Source organism: Bison bison, unplaced genomic scaffold, assembly GCF_000754665.1.
Source record: "Bison bison bison isolate TAMUID 2011002044 unplaced genomic scaffold, Bison_UMD1.0 scf7180017864032, whole genome shotgun sequence".
Lineage (NCBI taxonomy): Eukaryota > Metazoa > Chordata > Mammalia > Artiodactyla > Bovidae > Bison > Bison bison.
Window position 1 is genome coordinate 4,588,258 of NW_011494604.1, and position 17,287 is coordinate 4,605,544.

Here is a 17,287-nt window from a genome sequence, read left to right on the forward strand (position 1 = left end):
CCTTTCCTCACTGCCCCACATCTAATCCAACAGCTGTCTTTACATTTTTACTTTAAAATGCATCATACACCACACTGCAGTTCCATTGCTATTACTCTAGCCCAGGCAATTTCCACTTTGTACCCTAATCACTGCAACAGTCTCTTTTCCAGTTTGTCTCCACATTCACAGCTTCTCATTAAACTATTAACAGTATATGTACTCTTTACCAGGCCTAATGTGTTATATGATCTGGCTTTTACGTATTTTATGCCACTCCTTTTGCTTACTACATGCCAGACACATTGGCCTTCCCTCAATACCTCAGATACATCAAGAACTTTGCTGCTCCATAGCCCTTATACTTGTTCTCCTTGGAAATTTTCCTACTTTTATTTAGCATGGGCCACCTTTTCATCCTTCCTGTGTCAGCCGAAAAGTTAACTCCCCAACATATTATTTAAAGCAGAATTCTCTACTGGCTCCTTTCCCAGTTCTGTTCATAGAGTTTGAATAAAAATCTGTTATTTTTTTCATTTGTTTACCATCTGTATTCCTAACTGAAAAGGAGGTTCTCTGAGGGCAGGGACTGTCTGTTTTGGTCATCACAATCTCTGTAACTCTTGGCTTTTCTCCCATTAATTTAGTAATTACTTTTTTCCTTCACCTAAGCTGAGTCCTTAGTCATTAGTCACTGCTGGTCTGAAAGACTAGACTCTATGTAACATATTCATTGGACTACCAATACGTCAAATATACAATCTTAGTTTCCTTACAAGGCTATCTAACCCAACAATTTCATGAACAGTTCAGCCAACATTCATAGAGCTTTCATCATGAATGTTCAACATATAACTAAGAGTAGAGAAGAAGCTAACAAACGTTACCCTTGATAATAGAATGATGAACTAACCTTTGTCAGTAAACACCAGTGTCCTCAACATGAGAACATGAGGGCAAGCAAAACTGAATTATATTAACAAAAGTATCAACAGTACCCAGTCTTACCTCACAAAAGCAGTAATGCAAAAAAACTAATACTGAAAAGTTTTTGATTTTATTTCCAAGATCAAATATTACAACAGGACATTTACATGTATTTATAAAAAAATGCAGCAGTTGAATTTATAGATCAGAGGTTTCCTTGAGTTTGGTCCCTCTCTCAGCACAGTGAGCTGATGTCTTCGAAAGACTCCCCTCCCTCCCCCACCCCAAATGTCCCACCGCCCCCTCCCCAATTCAAGTTGCAGTATCAATATAAAGTAACTGGGTACAACACAGCAAGAATATTCACAATTTGGTACAGCCAAAACCAGAGGATCACCAAGAGAAAGATCCTCATTTTAGAAATTATTTACCTATAGACTATGTGTATCTATAGATATATCACACCCAGTTATCTAAGATTTCCCTGGTTTTAGAGCAAGTGGAAGTTCCATTGAGTCTTAGCCAGCAGTTACAGCTCTGCTTTATCTAACAGCATGTTTTTCTCCTCCTCCAAGTTTATATTTCCTATGGTCTCCTTATGTCTTCAAATTTAAGGCTTTCCCTAGCACCTTTATTATCTCTTACTAGATATACAGGAGGGTCTTTCAAGTGTCTTAAACAAAAAAATTTAGTGGATGATCCTGTCGCCCCTTTCTCACTGGTCCCAAAGCCTTCTTCCCACTCTTGAGAAGAACTGCAGAAACAAATGATCTCTCCTAGCACCATGGGATTAAAGCCCTGAAAATTGAGAACTATATGTTATGTGCATTTTAGGGAGCACTTGCCAGAAACACTACAATAGGAGCACTGTCTCTGTCCATTACCTTCTTGGATTCAATAACCAAGTTACACTACAGATTAAATTTAGAGCTTGTCCTGCATTAAGAATGCAAATCTCACTGAGACCACCACTTTATCCAGAATAAGTTGAGTATACAAACATCCCAGGGAATTTCTAAATACCATTAGAAACTGCTTGAGAACACTAAAGCAAATACCCTAAGTTGACTTCACTCAAGTCCCCAACCCACCCCCGTCCCTATCCCCAAATTCCATTCCTTGATTAACTTCTCCGAATAAGATGGGAAGTGAGGTTTGGAAAATGACATGAAAAATGCTGAAAAAACACAATAGTGAAGACACCAGAATTGGACACTCCAGATGACTCAAAATGCAGTTAAAACTGAACTCATACAAAGCATGCAGAGAAGCCTACAAACACTCCTGAGAGTTTCCATGGAACAATCAATACCTACTTTCTTTCTTAAAGGGTTAAAATAATAATAATAAAAGACACCAGATGCTTAGAAGTTGTTAACAATCAAAAGGAAAACCGTTCTAAAAAAAAAGATTCTTAAAGGAGTGAATAAAATTATTTCTAAGATTCATGCCAAAGCTTGGCTGGAAGCCCCTCAAAATCCAAGTATCATATAAGCATCAACCTGTACTCATTTCTCTACAACTAAGACTAGAGGATTATCTCACAGCTTTACTGTCTCCCAGCAAATTTTAAACAGTCTTTCCAAATCTAAGGGACAAACCTAGGAAAGGAACAAGGCCCAAGTCCCCAAATAGGTAAGATGAACAGCCACTACAAGCTTACTACTAATTAGCTGAAATGTGGAGATCACATACTACTTTCATTCTAATTAGCAGGTAAGAGGGGATTTTCTGGTGGCAGTGGTCACTCCATGTGAGGTTTAACTTACAGGGCAGTTAAATTATCAAAAAGCTACTGTTAAGAGCATATGATTAGTGTCAAAAACCTATTTATATTTTGAATCACACCATTTATTGATATTTTTCATTATTAAGAACACAGAAGCTTGAGAAAAGCATACTATAAAACCATTTTGTTGAAAACAGAAAGATATCTAACTAAGCATCAACATTCCAATGTCATTAACTTGAATATGTCCTGGTGACACGTACTAGAGTCAGCGACCTTGACAGAGGAAAATTAAAAAAAAAAAAAGGCAGAATGGCAGGGAATGGTTCCAGACCAAGAATTTCTCTCCCTTATCAGTTAAGATGCCCATATTGAGTCTTTGAAAAAAAAACAAATAGAAAAGACTTTAAGGAGGGGAGAATTCAATTCCAAGTCAGAATTTATCTAATGATTTGAAATGTTTCCCATTTTATTTACCATGTCTAATAAATGAGTGACTCATGGTGGCCGAGTTAGATAAATAATTTCCTTCAATGGAGATAAAATTTTTCTTACATTAATTAGAGCTTATTCTTCCAATCTATAAACCCAAGTGACTTTATAAGGGATATAAAATCTTAGGGCATTTTGATCTCTGTAGAGGAAACACTATTAAGCAAACAACAAAAACTTGTTGTTTGGTGCAACAGAATTAAGTACAACAAGGCAAATGTCCATATTTATAGATTAATATGTGATTGTTCTTAGGCAAAATACTACCATCAGTATTTATATCTCTAATCCTACAAGTCTGGTTATCTTTTGAAAATGCTTTACAGAAATACTAAATTATGTTTAATTAAGGTAGTTCATATTAGATTGCTCAACTCTACTTTGAGATCATATGTCAAAGAAAAGCCTGTACCAAAACTATTATGTTTATGAGAAAGACTGAGATTCTAAGCAATACAACAGCATTCCATAAGCTAAAGAAGGGGGAAGGGTGTCATGGACTAGCTATTCTATATTTGGAATAAGGATTCCTAGGTAGAGAGTTATAAAAAATGATGTTTGCCTCAAATTCTTTCCTGGTATATTAATTTATAAAAAATGAAAAGTTACTAAAAGTCAGAAATGGAATTTCTTAAACATATCCAATTTCATTAAAAATCATGACATTTTCTGAGAAGAGATGTCAAAAATCAAGAAGAGAATGGAAACGTAAAAGAGAAAGTTGTATTAAAAGATTTTCTAATTAAGGGTCTCATTACATTCAATAATTTAATCACACAATCACTTCATGGGAAAACTACCAAGGTCATCATAATCTCTATTTAAAAAAAAGCTAAGATACTAATCTGTCTCTCTAGCAGGACTGACACATAGATGAATCAAAGACCGAAACAGCCATCACTGAAATATAGAATTTTGACATATCAGGAGAAATCACCACACTGGCTTGGTGTTCTATGTTGGTTATTTTCAGTACTACAGAACATTTTTACCACTATTCTAAAATGTATACAGTGCAATACTAAGTTTCATGGCAAGACAGTAAGTAAAATGCTAAGCAAGGCAAATAAATGAAGTTAAATATTAATAGTACACAGCTGTCCTTAAGTGGCTTTTTCATCAAGGCTTATGTTTACTGGAAAATTGCTGTTCACCAGAAGGGTGGGTTCTTCTTACGATCATTTAGTTTTACACAAGACTTTACTTACTCATCAACCTCCATTCCGTGATTTACTATTGAGTAATACTTCTGAGTACTATTTACTCTCTCTCTCTGGCTCTAAATGAAAGAGACCCAGAAAGACAGAAAATGACACCATGGAGATACACTCTATGGGATAAGAAATATTTTTAAAAGTCAACCTAATTCGATCCTGAAAAACTTGTTTCTGTCAAAACCAAGTGAATTCTACAATTTACACAAATCAATTTCCGAACAACTGCTTAGTCAGTAAACTGCTTTGTTTAAGCACACATATAGAATTAAATTTAACTCTGGCTGTCAGTGAAATAATTGGTTCTTATTACATTTTAGTCACACTCAACACTGATTAGGAAGACAGCAAGTTTAAATTAAAAGTAATGAATTGTGTTTAAAAGATCATTAGTAAACCTGAAACTATTATACTCTCCTTCTGGAGATTTCAATCATTACAGTATGGGTAGATCAAGTTACTGGACAAATGAAACCTGGACACAGGGAAAAAAGCAAGAACTGATTAACAAGAATGCTTTTAATTACTCTAGGGATTAATATATAAAATAAAAGGAGGAGACTCAGAGCATTAAATTTTGGAGTGGAGAGGATTCAGAGATAATATAATTCAGTGGTCTACAATCTGTGGGTTCCCAGAGTCTCTGGAAAGGGTCTGCAATTCCACATGCACACTTACATTTTCTCCACCTAAGGAATTAAGGATTTTAATACTTAACCCTATAACTCCCCACCACTGCTGGATTTTAACGTTACAAGCCCTTTTACTTTAACAGACTAAGAACTATTGATCTAGTCCAATTCTCTTGTTAATTAGAGGCAGAGACGTAACCCAAGTATACTTTATACCTACATATAGTACCCCTTCTGCATATAATATATAATACATTTAATGTGTACCCAGAAAGAGAAATTAAATCTTCCTTTCCAGTAGCAAGTGGCTCCCTCTGGTATTTTCCTAAATGTCCAAATGAGATCCCTGCTAGCTTAAATCTTTAATCCTGGGATCAATACTTCTTTCCTAGTTATGCCTTATTGTTATGTGTCACACCCTAAATCTAGCAGTTTCAAAAGCTGGTACTAAAGAATACAGGGGAATCAAAAGAAAATGTGAGCAAGTGTTTGCCACTTTTCAGTTTTATTTCCCTAAATAAAACTTACATTATTTTTTACCCTTTCTAAACTTCTATTGTAAGTATGGTTCAGACTCAGGAAAGTAAGCGTTTACATGTTCTATTATCTCATGTGTAGTGTGTCTCTCCAACTGGATAAAACAGGCAGGAAGCAGATCTTAGATTTAAGATTTTTCCAACTTTGATTAAGGACTCAAATAACTATTAACTTACAGAGTAAAGGAAGTAGAATTTTTATAGATGATTTGAAAATACACACACAGAATGTACAACAATCTAATATAGACGGGATATAGAAAAGATAATTGTATCTTTTCTGAAAAATGGTAAAAAAAAAAAAGTTGATAAAATTCTTTTTTATCCATTTTTTTCTTGGCAAATAGTGCCACAGTTATTTTCCTTTCACATTTTCATCAGTGCATCATTTTTAAAAAACAATTAGTAACCAGCCACTGAAAATAATGGTGTAAATAAGACTATCTAGGCATAGTACAAATCTCACGAGCTTTAAGGAAACAAAACCAAATAACTTACGGAGCCAAACAATGAGAAGATAACCTTTTGAACAAATTGATTCCTGTTGTAGGAGACCACAGCACGGGAGTGAAAAAAAGCATGAATGCCAACTCTGATTTTGCCACTTACTAGCTGTGACATCCTGAACAAGTTCTCTGAACTTCAATTTTCTTCCTTATCTATAAAATGGGGAAAATATGCATTTTGTGGAGTCCTTAGGGAGACAAGAAGAAAATGCACATGAAGTACTTAGTACTTGTTAGTTACTCAAAATTACTTTCCTCTTCTTCCCCCATTTGGCTATTCTCTTCTCTGGTCCCTTCATAAATCAAATTCAAATGATTTCCTGTTACTTTCCTCCCTACTAATTTTCATTTCATCTCCCTGTATTTGTCTTCTGTCATTTATTCTCATCAAAGTCTATCCTGTTCTTTTCCTTCCTACCTTTTAAGGTCTCTTTCAAGCTGTTTCCAATACCTATGAGGAGTGACTATTTTTATCTAATCTCACTAACTTCATTTTATCTATTCAATAAAACCTCTCCTCCAAAGAGGTAAGGAATTTGCAGAGGAAATAAGACTTACTAATAAAGTGTATTAAGTTCTTGAACAAAGCACAATCCGTACTCTTCCTGTGTACAATTCATAATGCCTTCCTTGTGGGCCTATATACCAAACCCAGGATAATTACACTCCTGCCTCAAAATAAAATCCTCTACATCTTGTACTCTAAAAACCCCTGTTTTATTTAAGTTGGATCAATATCTCATGCTCCATCTCTTTGATATGCTTACTTATATCACTTTGATGTGGTCATCTCATAGTAATCAAAGTTGAGAAAGTTACTTTGGTTTCTTATACATGGATATGCCAGAGCTGAGCTTATCAGAAAGAACTACATCTTATCATTAATGAACATGTTGTCTTTTAAGTTTTCTAGATATGTTTTACAAAGAGAAACTAGTAGGTAAAAGAATGAAACAGAATCCTATGGGGAAAATTCTTGACTTCATATTTTTAACAGATTTGGACTTTAGCTGTGACTCTGCTGAGAGTGGAGATAGGTGCCATCACAGCACCAAAGCTGAGCATAACCTCACCTCTTACCCTGTGCCTCCCTGAATTTTTAGATTTTTGACCTTGTCTATGACCAATAGCTTTTTTTACCCTCTAATACACCTTTGTATATAGCTCTGTTCTTCAGATAGCAAGTATATTATCCAAGTTCAGAGAAACAATTGAGGAATTAACATGAAAACCATGCTTCCTCAATAAATCAGAAGCTGCTAGTTAGCCTCGAGAGCCTATGAAAATACACCAAAGTGGTATTACTCAGTCACCAATCTAAAGAGAGAACTTTGACTCAAGGTATAAATGAAATTGTAATTATATAAATATATTTATAAATATTTATACAATTATATACTTATACATAAGCACTTACACAGACTTAGAAAAAAATGTAAGAACATTAATTCAAAAGGACTCACTGAAGAATAAACAGAATTTTCCATGATTTCCTTGAGGACATACATAACTCATTCTTTAGGGAGGGTCCCTCAAAGTCCAACCATTAGAAACCGTATTCTCTAATTGTGTACTAGCAACACACAAGCATCTTTTTTTTAAAAAATCCCCCAGTTGCCAAGAGAGTGATCTTAAAGTAGATGGGAACCTAAAGGTCTCTGAGTAATAGCAATTTATGTTCCTCAAGTAGAAGAATCAATCAATCTAAATCCCAATCAACAAAATAGGTTCACTCTGTATTATGATTTTATAACAAGTTAAAGTTCTGATTTTGCCACCAGAATTACTACTACCTGTTCAGAGGACTCTAAAGCTCAAAATAAGAATTGAGCATAATGTGAAGTTGGTAAGTCTAATTGCATTATATAGATTCAAGATGACCTCTTCTAAATAATACTGAAAAAAGCACTCACCAACTACAATTTGAATGTGGCTTTTGTTGGCAGAAAAAACTCACACCCGAAAATTATAGGTAATCTTCCCCACTTCCGTTACTAAATGTTGTCTTATGAACTGATTTTAAAGGTCCTCCCCTTAGAGCTAAGTTTTCAGTTCTGATACCTTTTGTAAAAAACTGCATGAGGAATTAAGCTCATTTAATCACCAGAGCCTTTCAGAGACAGTTCCAACCAAGGGTAAAAGATAAATCATTATTTCTAACCAAAGGAACATGGTTAGCAACTCTCAGCTTCATCTTCTTCTTTTCCCCCCAGGGCATACATTAAGTATGCCTTAAAGCACATAGGACAATCAATAACCATAGTGGTTACAACTACAAGCCATTGTACTCATGATTACTGAACAGCTGCCTTCCTATAGATCACTTGTGGACCCAAACAATGGAAGGGCCAAAGGAACTAATATGCTGTACTGGCAAGTACCTTCCTATTCTAGTCACCACAACGTGCTCACAAAATGTCCATTCCAAGATTAGCAGGATCAAGATAGTTTATAGAGTAATAACGAAGAAAGCTGTCTCAGGCTAGGATATTGAAAGCTACTCCATGCTACTCACCCTAATTTAACACTCTTTCTGTCAGTAACACATATCATGGAAATAGTTCTAGATGGCAGTTCTTTGAGAAAAATATTAATTATAATGAGCAGTAATTATAAAGGATGCTTTTTCCATGTAAACAAAAGCCTGGGCACTTTGTTACGTGGTATTTCCTACATGAACAAAACAAAACATGTGTTAGAGAACTTCTTCTCCCTACTAAAAAAGGGCTTACAAAACAGAGAGGCTGTTCTTCTTCTGAATCTGGCCATTCCTTTACCAAAGGCGTCTGAGGAGTAACATTTCATTTGATCCCCTAAAACTGCTGTGTAAGAGACCACTTATTGGAACACACATTTCCTGCTGCCAGTACTAGGAGGTCTTATCCTAACACTTCCATTTGGTCACCAGATTAGGTAAGAAAGAGAGAGAAAAGTAGGAAAAAGAAGTAAATGGGAAAGGAGGAAAAAAAAGGAGGGGAGGTGAGGCTGATTACAGGAGAGAACAAGAAACAGCAGAGAAGGCAGGTGACTTGCTTGCCCAACTTTGGCTCTATGGTCCTATGAGCCAAAATGCATACTCAGTGACATGGTATCTCACAGAAAAAGGGAAAAAAAGGGGTAAGCTGAGAGAGGTCAGGCCATGATGTTAATTTCTTTCCTGTACAAAGACAGTCTCTTGAGGACAAAGGCCTGCCTCCTGTAATGTAATATCATAGTCCAGATGAGAGAGTTTCCTCCGAGGGAAATTGGTGAGAAGTTCAAAACGTTCATTTGGATATCCTTTAGACTGGACATGCTTCACCAAAGCCTATGAAAAACAAGAGAAAAGACAAAGTTGTTAAATGGGAACAAAAGACAGAACATAATGAGTAATTTAAAAATATAATATTCATTTTTATATCAGATAAGATGTAAGTTTAAGTTATAAAAACTGAAGCTTACTCTTGTAGAAATGGTGATATAACACTTTGCATGGGGAGATAATAAACCTGTACTCAATAATTAATAGCCAGCAAATGACATTGAAATGTTCAGGGTTATTACTGTCTCACCAATAAACAAACCTAATTTCTGTTTATAAAATTATTATCCTCATTTTTAAACACTTCTTTAGTTTTCCTTCCTTCTGTTTATCAGGGAAGATACATTTTTCATCCTATCTTGTCAGTTGTGCACTGAATCCTTTCTTGCCTTCTCAGAAGCCATGCCACCACCACAAACCACTTTTTTACATGTATCTTCAACATCTTTTCTACAGATGCTTCCTATCAGACTTAAACATGCTTAGTCTCTCCTTCAATCATCTTTTCCCCTTGGATTGCTGCTCACTCCTCACTCTAGATTCAAAACCAATCTTCTCAAAAAAGTGGTTTATACTTCTATTCATTGTTTCATCTCCCATTCCTTTCCACTTACTAGACTAGGAGACTTTCTAGGTATTAACACCAGAGGCTAGAGCCTGCCTGCATTCGTCACAGTCTTTAAGAGTCTAATTATTTTCAGCCACAGCAATGGCCAGGTATAAACACCTGACCCAAGGAGGATTCATTCATAGGCTAATCTAAACAAGTCAGATTCATTCTCTTTTCCAGGAGTTGAAAAACACAAAAGAAAGGCTTATCAGCTATGGACTCTAGAGGAAAAGCTCTCAAAGCTCTCTATTACGGATTATGTACAAGCTGTTTTCCAAACAGTCATCAGAATACAGAGAGAAGGATGGTATGAAGCAGAGAATCACAAGGGGGACACTCAACAGGCCCCACAAGAGAAACACATAGAAAACAGTCATGTTTCTTAACTACTTTGCAATTCCAGCTACTAGGAAATCCAGGAGGCCCCACTATAGTCTTTAACTAAACCTCACTCCTTTTCCAGGCAATAATTTCAGTTGGGTTTCTACTGCAAGCAGCTGTGGAACAGAGAAGCCTTGACTAGAACAGACTATGCAAGTTGCCCAAGATAAGGTGGGAAGGAAATAAAGCAGTGAGAATTAAAGATTCACCACAGTGAAGTTTCCAGTTAGAGGTCATACCTAACTAACACCCATATCAAAGAATCATCAAGCTAATTACACCAATTAGTTTTTCTGCTTCAAGTAAACTAGATATACTTACTAGTAGTTTAGCTTGCTCTGGAAGAGTGATTTGTTCCCTTTTTCCATCTGGATACCGCAACATCAGCTGTGCTTTTGGTCCTAAAGAAAAGGTTAAAAAATTATATATAGCTATATGACAGAACACTAATTTAAACAAATAATTCTCTTCAGTAATATTAAAATTTTAAGTAAAGGAAGTTTAAAATGTGACCCACCATTTACATCAATGCCCTCCACTATTCCATCTGATTTTTCAGGTGACATCTCCAATATTTCTGAATCCATGACTGGCAATCCTTGGTGGTTTGTGGCTGTTCCAGGCTCAGTTCTGGCAGGGGGCTCAGTCATTGATCTTCTGTTCTCCTCTTTTCTATGCCCCAAATCTTTGTGGGGAGACTTTCTAGACTTGGCAAGATTCTCTATCTCCTCCTCTTCATCAGAGCCACAAACAGATATGAACTCCTCACTGCCAGAAAAAAGTTCAGATTCAGATTCTTCATCTGAGCGACTATCCTGTTTTGTCTGTGTGGAATCAAAATGTGTCTCTTGTAAGGAGGCTCTGATGGCAGCTTCTAGCTGACTGTCTTCACTTGCATCTATAAGGCTCTCCTGCAAGATGCAGTCATACAACATGGGTAGAAAGAAAAAGAAAACAGTTAAACCAAAAAAGTAATCAAGTCAAATAGGGCATGGGAAATCAAACAGTCAGCTTGCCATTATTATTGTCTGCTGGATGTATCTCTTCTTCTAAATTTTAAGCTATTTGAGGGCAACAACTTTGTCTTAAACAGCCAAGTTGGAATGGCATTTTAAACACAAAAATAAAAACTGTCACACTATCTGGCACTATGATTACAAGCACAGGACTTGGCAGGATGTGGGGTGGGGGAAATCAAAAACAATTTATTCCTTGCCCAGAACAAGACATGAATTAAGGTTTTAAATATAAAAGTCAAAACATTAGTCTTTAACATGACTAAGCACAAAGAAAGATGTCTATCTTGCTCACTAACCAGCACAGCTTTGGCACACAGAAGGCTATCAGTAAATAAATAACTGAGTAATGATCATTTTACAAAAAAATCTAACATCTTTAACATTCAAAACAAAACACTGTATAAAAAATATGAAAAAATAAGTACATTTTTTCAAACTTAATTTCAATGAAGGTTCTCATTGTGACCACGAAAAGCAACTTCCAATAGTTCTCCCCATGGAAAAGTCCTACTGTCACAGATTTCACTAAACTTGTTGAGTCACAAAATAGGCATTACTAGAGTGAATCCAAACTATACAAAAAGATTTTTTATGATAGTCAAAAGCTGAACACTGGATATTTTATGATATAAAGGAACTACAGCTAATTTTTTGCAGGTGTTTTAGGGATACTGTGATTATTTCTAAAAATAAAAAATCTCTTATCTTTTAAAGATACATGCCAAAGAATTAATAAATAAAACAATGAATTCTGAGATTTGCTTCAAAATAATTTGCTTCAAAGGACGGGGTATAGCTGAAACAAGACTCACCACAAGTTGTTAATGACTGAAATTAGTTAATGGACACATAGAGGCTCAATAAACTCCTTCTATTCTAAAATTTTCCACAATAAAAAGTTCAGGTTGTTAACAAAAAACTAAAGGAGCTTCAATTTGGCTTACCCTATCTGCCAATAACATAAAAAAATTTTTTTTTTTTTTTTAATTTTAAGGCAACTTAAGACTAATTTAGCACCAAAAATATATATATATAAATTGGACTTCCCTGGTGGCTTAGAGGGTAAAGCATCTGCCTGCAATGCAGGAGACCTGGGTTCGATCCCTGGGTCGGGAAGATCCCCTGGAGAAGGAAATGGCAACCCACTCTTGTATTCTTGCCTGGAAAATCCCATGGACAGAGCCAAATTTTAAGGTAACTTAAGGCTAATTGAGCACCAAATATACATGTAAATAAATAAAAAAGGCAAGTAGATGTACCCATGTGACCATCAATGGCTTAAGTGAACTGTAGGTTTATAATAATGATATTACACAGCATGCAGCTTGATTTTAAAGACTCCCACCATAGTAGATACTGCTGGCTTCCTATCCAACATTCATTCTCCTCTGATTCCTTACTTACTAGATCTGACTTCTATTTAACTTTGTACTTGAGGCAGATAATATGGTTTTCTTTTTTAGTGAATTCCATTGGTTGGTTGTCTAACATTAAACCAACCTTGAATTCCTGAGCTAAAACCCATTTGGTCAGGATACACTGCTTTTTTATAAACTGTTGAGTCTGATTTATGAAAATTTTGTCAAGAATTTTTTATCTCTGTTAATGAGGGTTATTGGTTTAATGTCTTTGTCTTTTGTTTTCCTTGTAAAACAAAGCTCAGTTTTTGGTTTTGGTTTTGATAGCAAGTTAATGCTGGCCTCACAATGAACTAGGCAGTATTTCTTCCCCTTTGGTTTCTTGGAAGAGTTTGTGTAGAATTAGCATTATTTCTTCCTTAAAAATTAAAGACATTTACCAGGGAAGCCACCTGGGCACAGTTTTCTTTGTGGGAAGTTTTAAACTACAAATTCAATTTAATTAACAGATATATTAATAGGACTATTTGGGTATCTGTTTTTCCTTTAATGAGCTTTAGTAGGTTATGTCTTTCTAGGAATTTGTCCTTTTTACCTAAAGGGTCAAGTATTTGACATAAAGTTATTCACTGTATTACTTATTATTTCTTCAATAACTGTAATATCTATATGATGGCTCCTCTCCCAATCCTGTAATTGGTAATTTGTGGCTTTTTTCCCCTCACCATCTGACTAGAGGCTTACCAATTTTACTGACTTTCTAAAAAACAAGCTTCTGGTTTCATTTACTTTTTTCTTTTGTTTTCTAAGTTACTGGTTGATCTTTGTTCTTTCCCCTTTTCTTTCTGCGTAGTTTGGGTTTGATTTAATTTTTTTCTGTGTGGGTCCTTTTTAATTTCATTTAAGATGGAAAATTAAGTCATTAATTTGAGGCTTTCTTTTTTAATACAGGCATTTAGTTATTTACTTTCTCTGTAAGTGATGCTTTAGTTCCATTCCACAATTTTTTTTAGCTGCAAGATAAACTGGTAAATAGAATTTTTTAGTGGGGCATGCTTCCTTTTACAGGCACAATTAGGATCTTTGCTTCCTTATTAAAAGGTACCTCAACTGTGTTTGTACAAGCAACTGTGTCCAGCTAAAATAAGCAGAAATCTTCATCTGTGGCTCTTTATCTTTGTAATAAAGATATCACCTCTTTTCTCCTTCTCCATTAGACTGTGATATTGGGAGCACAGCATCTATACCATAACCATGAGGACAAAAGCCAAGACTAAGGATGGAAGTGGGGGGGAAAAAAGAGAAGGAGCCTGGTTCCTTGATGACATCCACAGCAGTCAAGTCCTAGATTGCTTCCCTCTGAACTTATTGAGAAAAGATGTCTTCCTTGTTTAAGCTATTTTATGTTGCAGTTTCTCTTGTACAGAGTTGATCAGAATTTAAGTCAGAGAATTATTTAGTTCATAAGTGGGGTCTGAGGTACTACTCACCCAAATAAGCCCTATGTAATTATCCAATTTTATGGCCCCACTCTTTTCCCTACCAAGTTCCTTAACTTTTATAAGACATCTGGTGAAATATTAAACCAAATTTATGTTGTAATTCAGCAACTTGAAAGCTCAGGCTCCGGATTTTGACAATTTCAGCCTATGATTGCAAAAGATGAGAAAACCCTCTCAGGGAAATCATAGAAACTTCCTGGATTTTTTAATGTCTTAAAAAAGAATTCTACTTAAGTAAAATTCATGAGTAATGGAGGAGGAAAAATGAATTGTATTCAAACCCTTGGCAAGTACTCACAGCCTCTCCTTAAATGTGCACTTTATTTTCGGTAGTAATTTAAGGAACTGTTTCATTACTGCATGGTACTAGACTATTAAAGTCAGATCCTCTATAATTAATTCCATCCTCACTGCCATCAAACCCAAATAGTTCCCATAATCAATGAGAGATTCCCACAACTTTGAAGGTCTCTTACTTAAAACTAATTTTGCTATCAATTATCAAGTAGGTCGGCCTAGTAATAGCATATTATAGAATTAAATATAGAAATAATCTTTAGGTGGGCCTGAGAGCTAGGGCCTAAAGCTATGTAATCAGAAATAATGCCCAACTACACCATGAGAGATGTTCTAGCAAAAATATCATTTCTGCTGCTGCTTAGACCTGGATTCCAAAAGTCCGAACAGTACTGCCTCTCAAAAAGTGGGTTTCTCTGTTACTGGGCTCACAGGTAACATTCACATTGTCCAGTTCTAAATCCAGGCCTTAGGTCCCATGCCTGACCCTGGCAACAAGTGAGACTGGAAATATGAATCTTGCAGTTTCACTGAGAAGAAAGAACCCTTATGTGGGAAACTATCAAAACGTAAGATGTTGTACAGCCACGTATTTTAACTGTCTGCCACTTACATTATTATCTTTACCATCTTAACCTCAAACATTTTACACAAGGCACTTTTATACAATTATATTTAATTGCCCATCACCACTTCTCAGTCATACTTACTGAACGGGCACATTTTTTGGGGGGACTGCTAGAAAGTCCATCCAATTGCCCATGTTCACCCAGAAATCCCGTTACTTGGTCCAAGAAAGAAGATACATCTAACTGGTGCCACTCTACAAGCTTCTGACCTAAAGATTAAAAACCAGGATATAGAAATATAATAAAAGCAACGTTCTTTCTGAATTCTCACTAAGTATTTCTTTCAGCATACCACAATTAAAATTTACTGGGAACATATACCCACCCATCACCACTTAAGTTACAGTGTCTTCATAACCTAGAAGATACACTAATTATAACGAACCTAAGAAATTCCCAGCCTTCATGATAGAACAACTACGCTATCTGCTGGTATCATTTATTGCTATTTAGGAAGAGGAGATTCAGACAAACCAATACATATACAAAACTCAATCAGTTAATAATGAAACTAGCTCTACCCTCTGCTTCTCTGGTGGGATTACAGTGAGTATCGGAATAATCTTAAATAAATGACCTAAGGGGATCCTTAAAAATGGTAAGATAAACTGTTATTCTTTGAAAGAACAGAACTGCAAATTTAAAATACTACCATCTCCCGAAGTTGTTTCCTAACAAACTCCCTAAATACACACATCAATAGATTTTTAAGTAATTCTGAGGCACATGAACAAGAACCTTTCATATATATTACTACAGACAATCTTGAAACTGGATCCAAGATAAAATTGAAGATTATTTAGGTAATTGAAAGATACACAATAAGTTAAAGGCCGTAAGCTGAAATACACCTTACCTGTCCGTGGATCCAAGATGGAAACATAGGGGAAATCCCCTAGCTTATAAAACTGTATGTATCTCTGACCTTCCTCACTGTCGTGATAGACCTGTTAAGTCATTGATACATATTTAAAAAAAAATCAGCCTCTTAAAAAAGTACCTTGTTATATACCAACAGCTATTAATTCTCCAAAAACACCTTTGGCATGTTAGGCTCTCACTGCCTACAGAGAAAATGAAGGTCACCTAATGTGAACTCTTCACTTCCTGTCTTCAGAGTCACTTCTGACTCTTACATAAATACAGCAATCCATCCTTCCTCCTTGACCCAGTTCTTCCTTTTCAAGTCACCTGTCCCTCTATGTCACTTCTGACTCTCAACTACATACATCTTAATAAATCACAATATGTTAAGATTATCAACTCAAGTGCCCAGCATACTGCTAGGCAAACAGATGCTCAATCAATAGTTGTTGAATAAAAGGTTACTGTTCAGAAAAAAACTTACAGAATTCAGGGGCCTGTAAAGAATGACCTGGCAAATTACTAACATTAACAGCATATCTTAGAGTGGGGAAAAATTAATTCATAAGTTTTTATTTTTTATAAATTTTTTTTTTTGCTGCATTGCACAGCATGCAGGATCTTAGTTCCCTGACCAGAGATTGAACCCGTGTCCCCAGTGGAAGTCTCAGAGTCCTAACCACTGGACTATGGGAGTTTTTCCCTATAATTTTCCATAATATAAAAAACTGGAGCAAGATCACCTACTGTTAGCATGGTAATTTATATAAAAAGAAACCAGAGCCAGAAAGACTAAGTGACAAATTTAAGGACATACAGTTAAAGATTACCAAACTCAGGCTAAAATCAACATATTAAACAAAGGTTTCTCAATTCCTTCAAATCTTCTACATCTGCACTATCAATTATAGTAGCCCCCAGAATATGTGCTACTGAAACATTTGAAATGTGACTAATCCTAACTGCTATACTATAAATGTAAAATACATACCAGATCCTGAAAGCTTAACACTCCCCCCGCAAAAAAAAACAAACCCCACAACCCAAATGCCTCTATCAATATTTTAACATTAGTTTTATATTACAGATACTGATTTTTAAAATATATTAAAATCAATCACCTGTTTCTTTCGACTTTTAAAAATGTGGCTACAATAAAATTTTAATCATATTACATTTCTGTTAAACAGTATAGCTATACACTCTTTTCAAGATGCTTAAAAAATGATGTTAAAATTCTTCTGAACTATGTGTACTATATGGTTATATGGCTTGGTTCTTTTTTTTTTTTTTTGTTTGTTTTTTTTTTTT

At 35.4% G+C, this 17,287-nt stretch overlaps 1 protein-coding gene across 1 annotated transcript in view; it reads right to left on the reverse strand.

Annotated features, from left to right (window-relative positions):
• Positions 1-1,023: 1,023 nt before the first annotated feature.
• Positions 1,024-17,287, reverse strand: part of UBXN7 (UBX domain protein 7) — a 61,162-nt gene continuing 44,898 nt past the window's right edge. The window contains exons 7-11 of the mRNA XM_010834338.1: positions 15,969-16,059; positions 15,194-15,321; positions 10,825-11,218; positions 10,629-10,708; positions 1,024-9,322 (exon numbers count right to left, since the gene is read on the reverse strand). Of these exons, the coding sequence (XP_010832640.1) occupies positions 9,161-9,322; positions 10,629-10,708; positions 10,825-11,218; positions 15,194-15,321; positions 15,969-16,059 (855 nt within the window). The 3' untranslated portion in view covers positions 1,024-9,160. The remainder of the gene's footprint in view (positions 9,323-10,628; positions 10,709-10,824; positions 11,219-15,193; positions 15,322-15,968; positions 16,060-17,287) is intronic.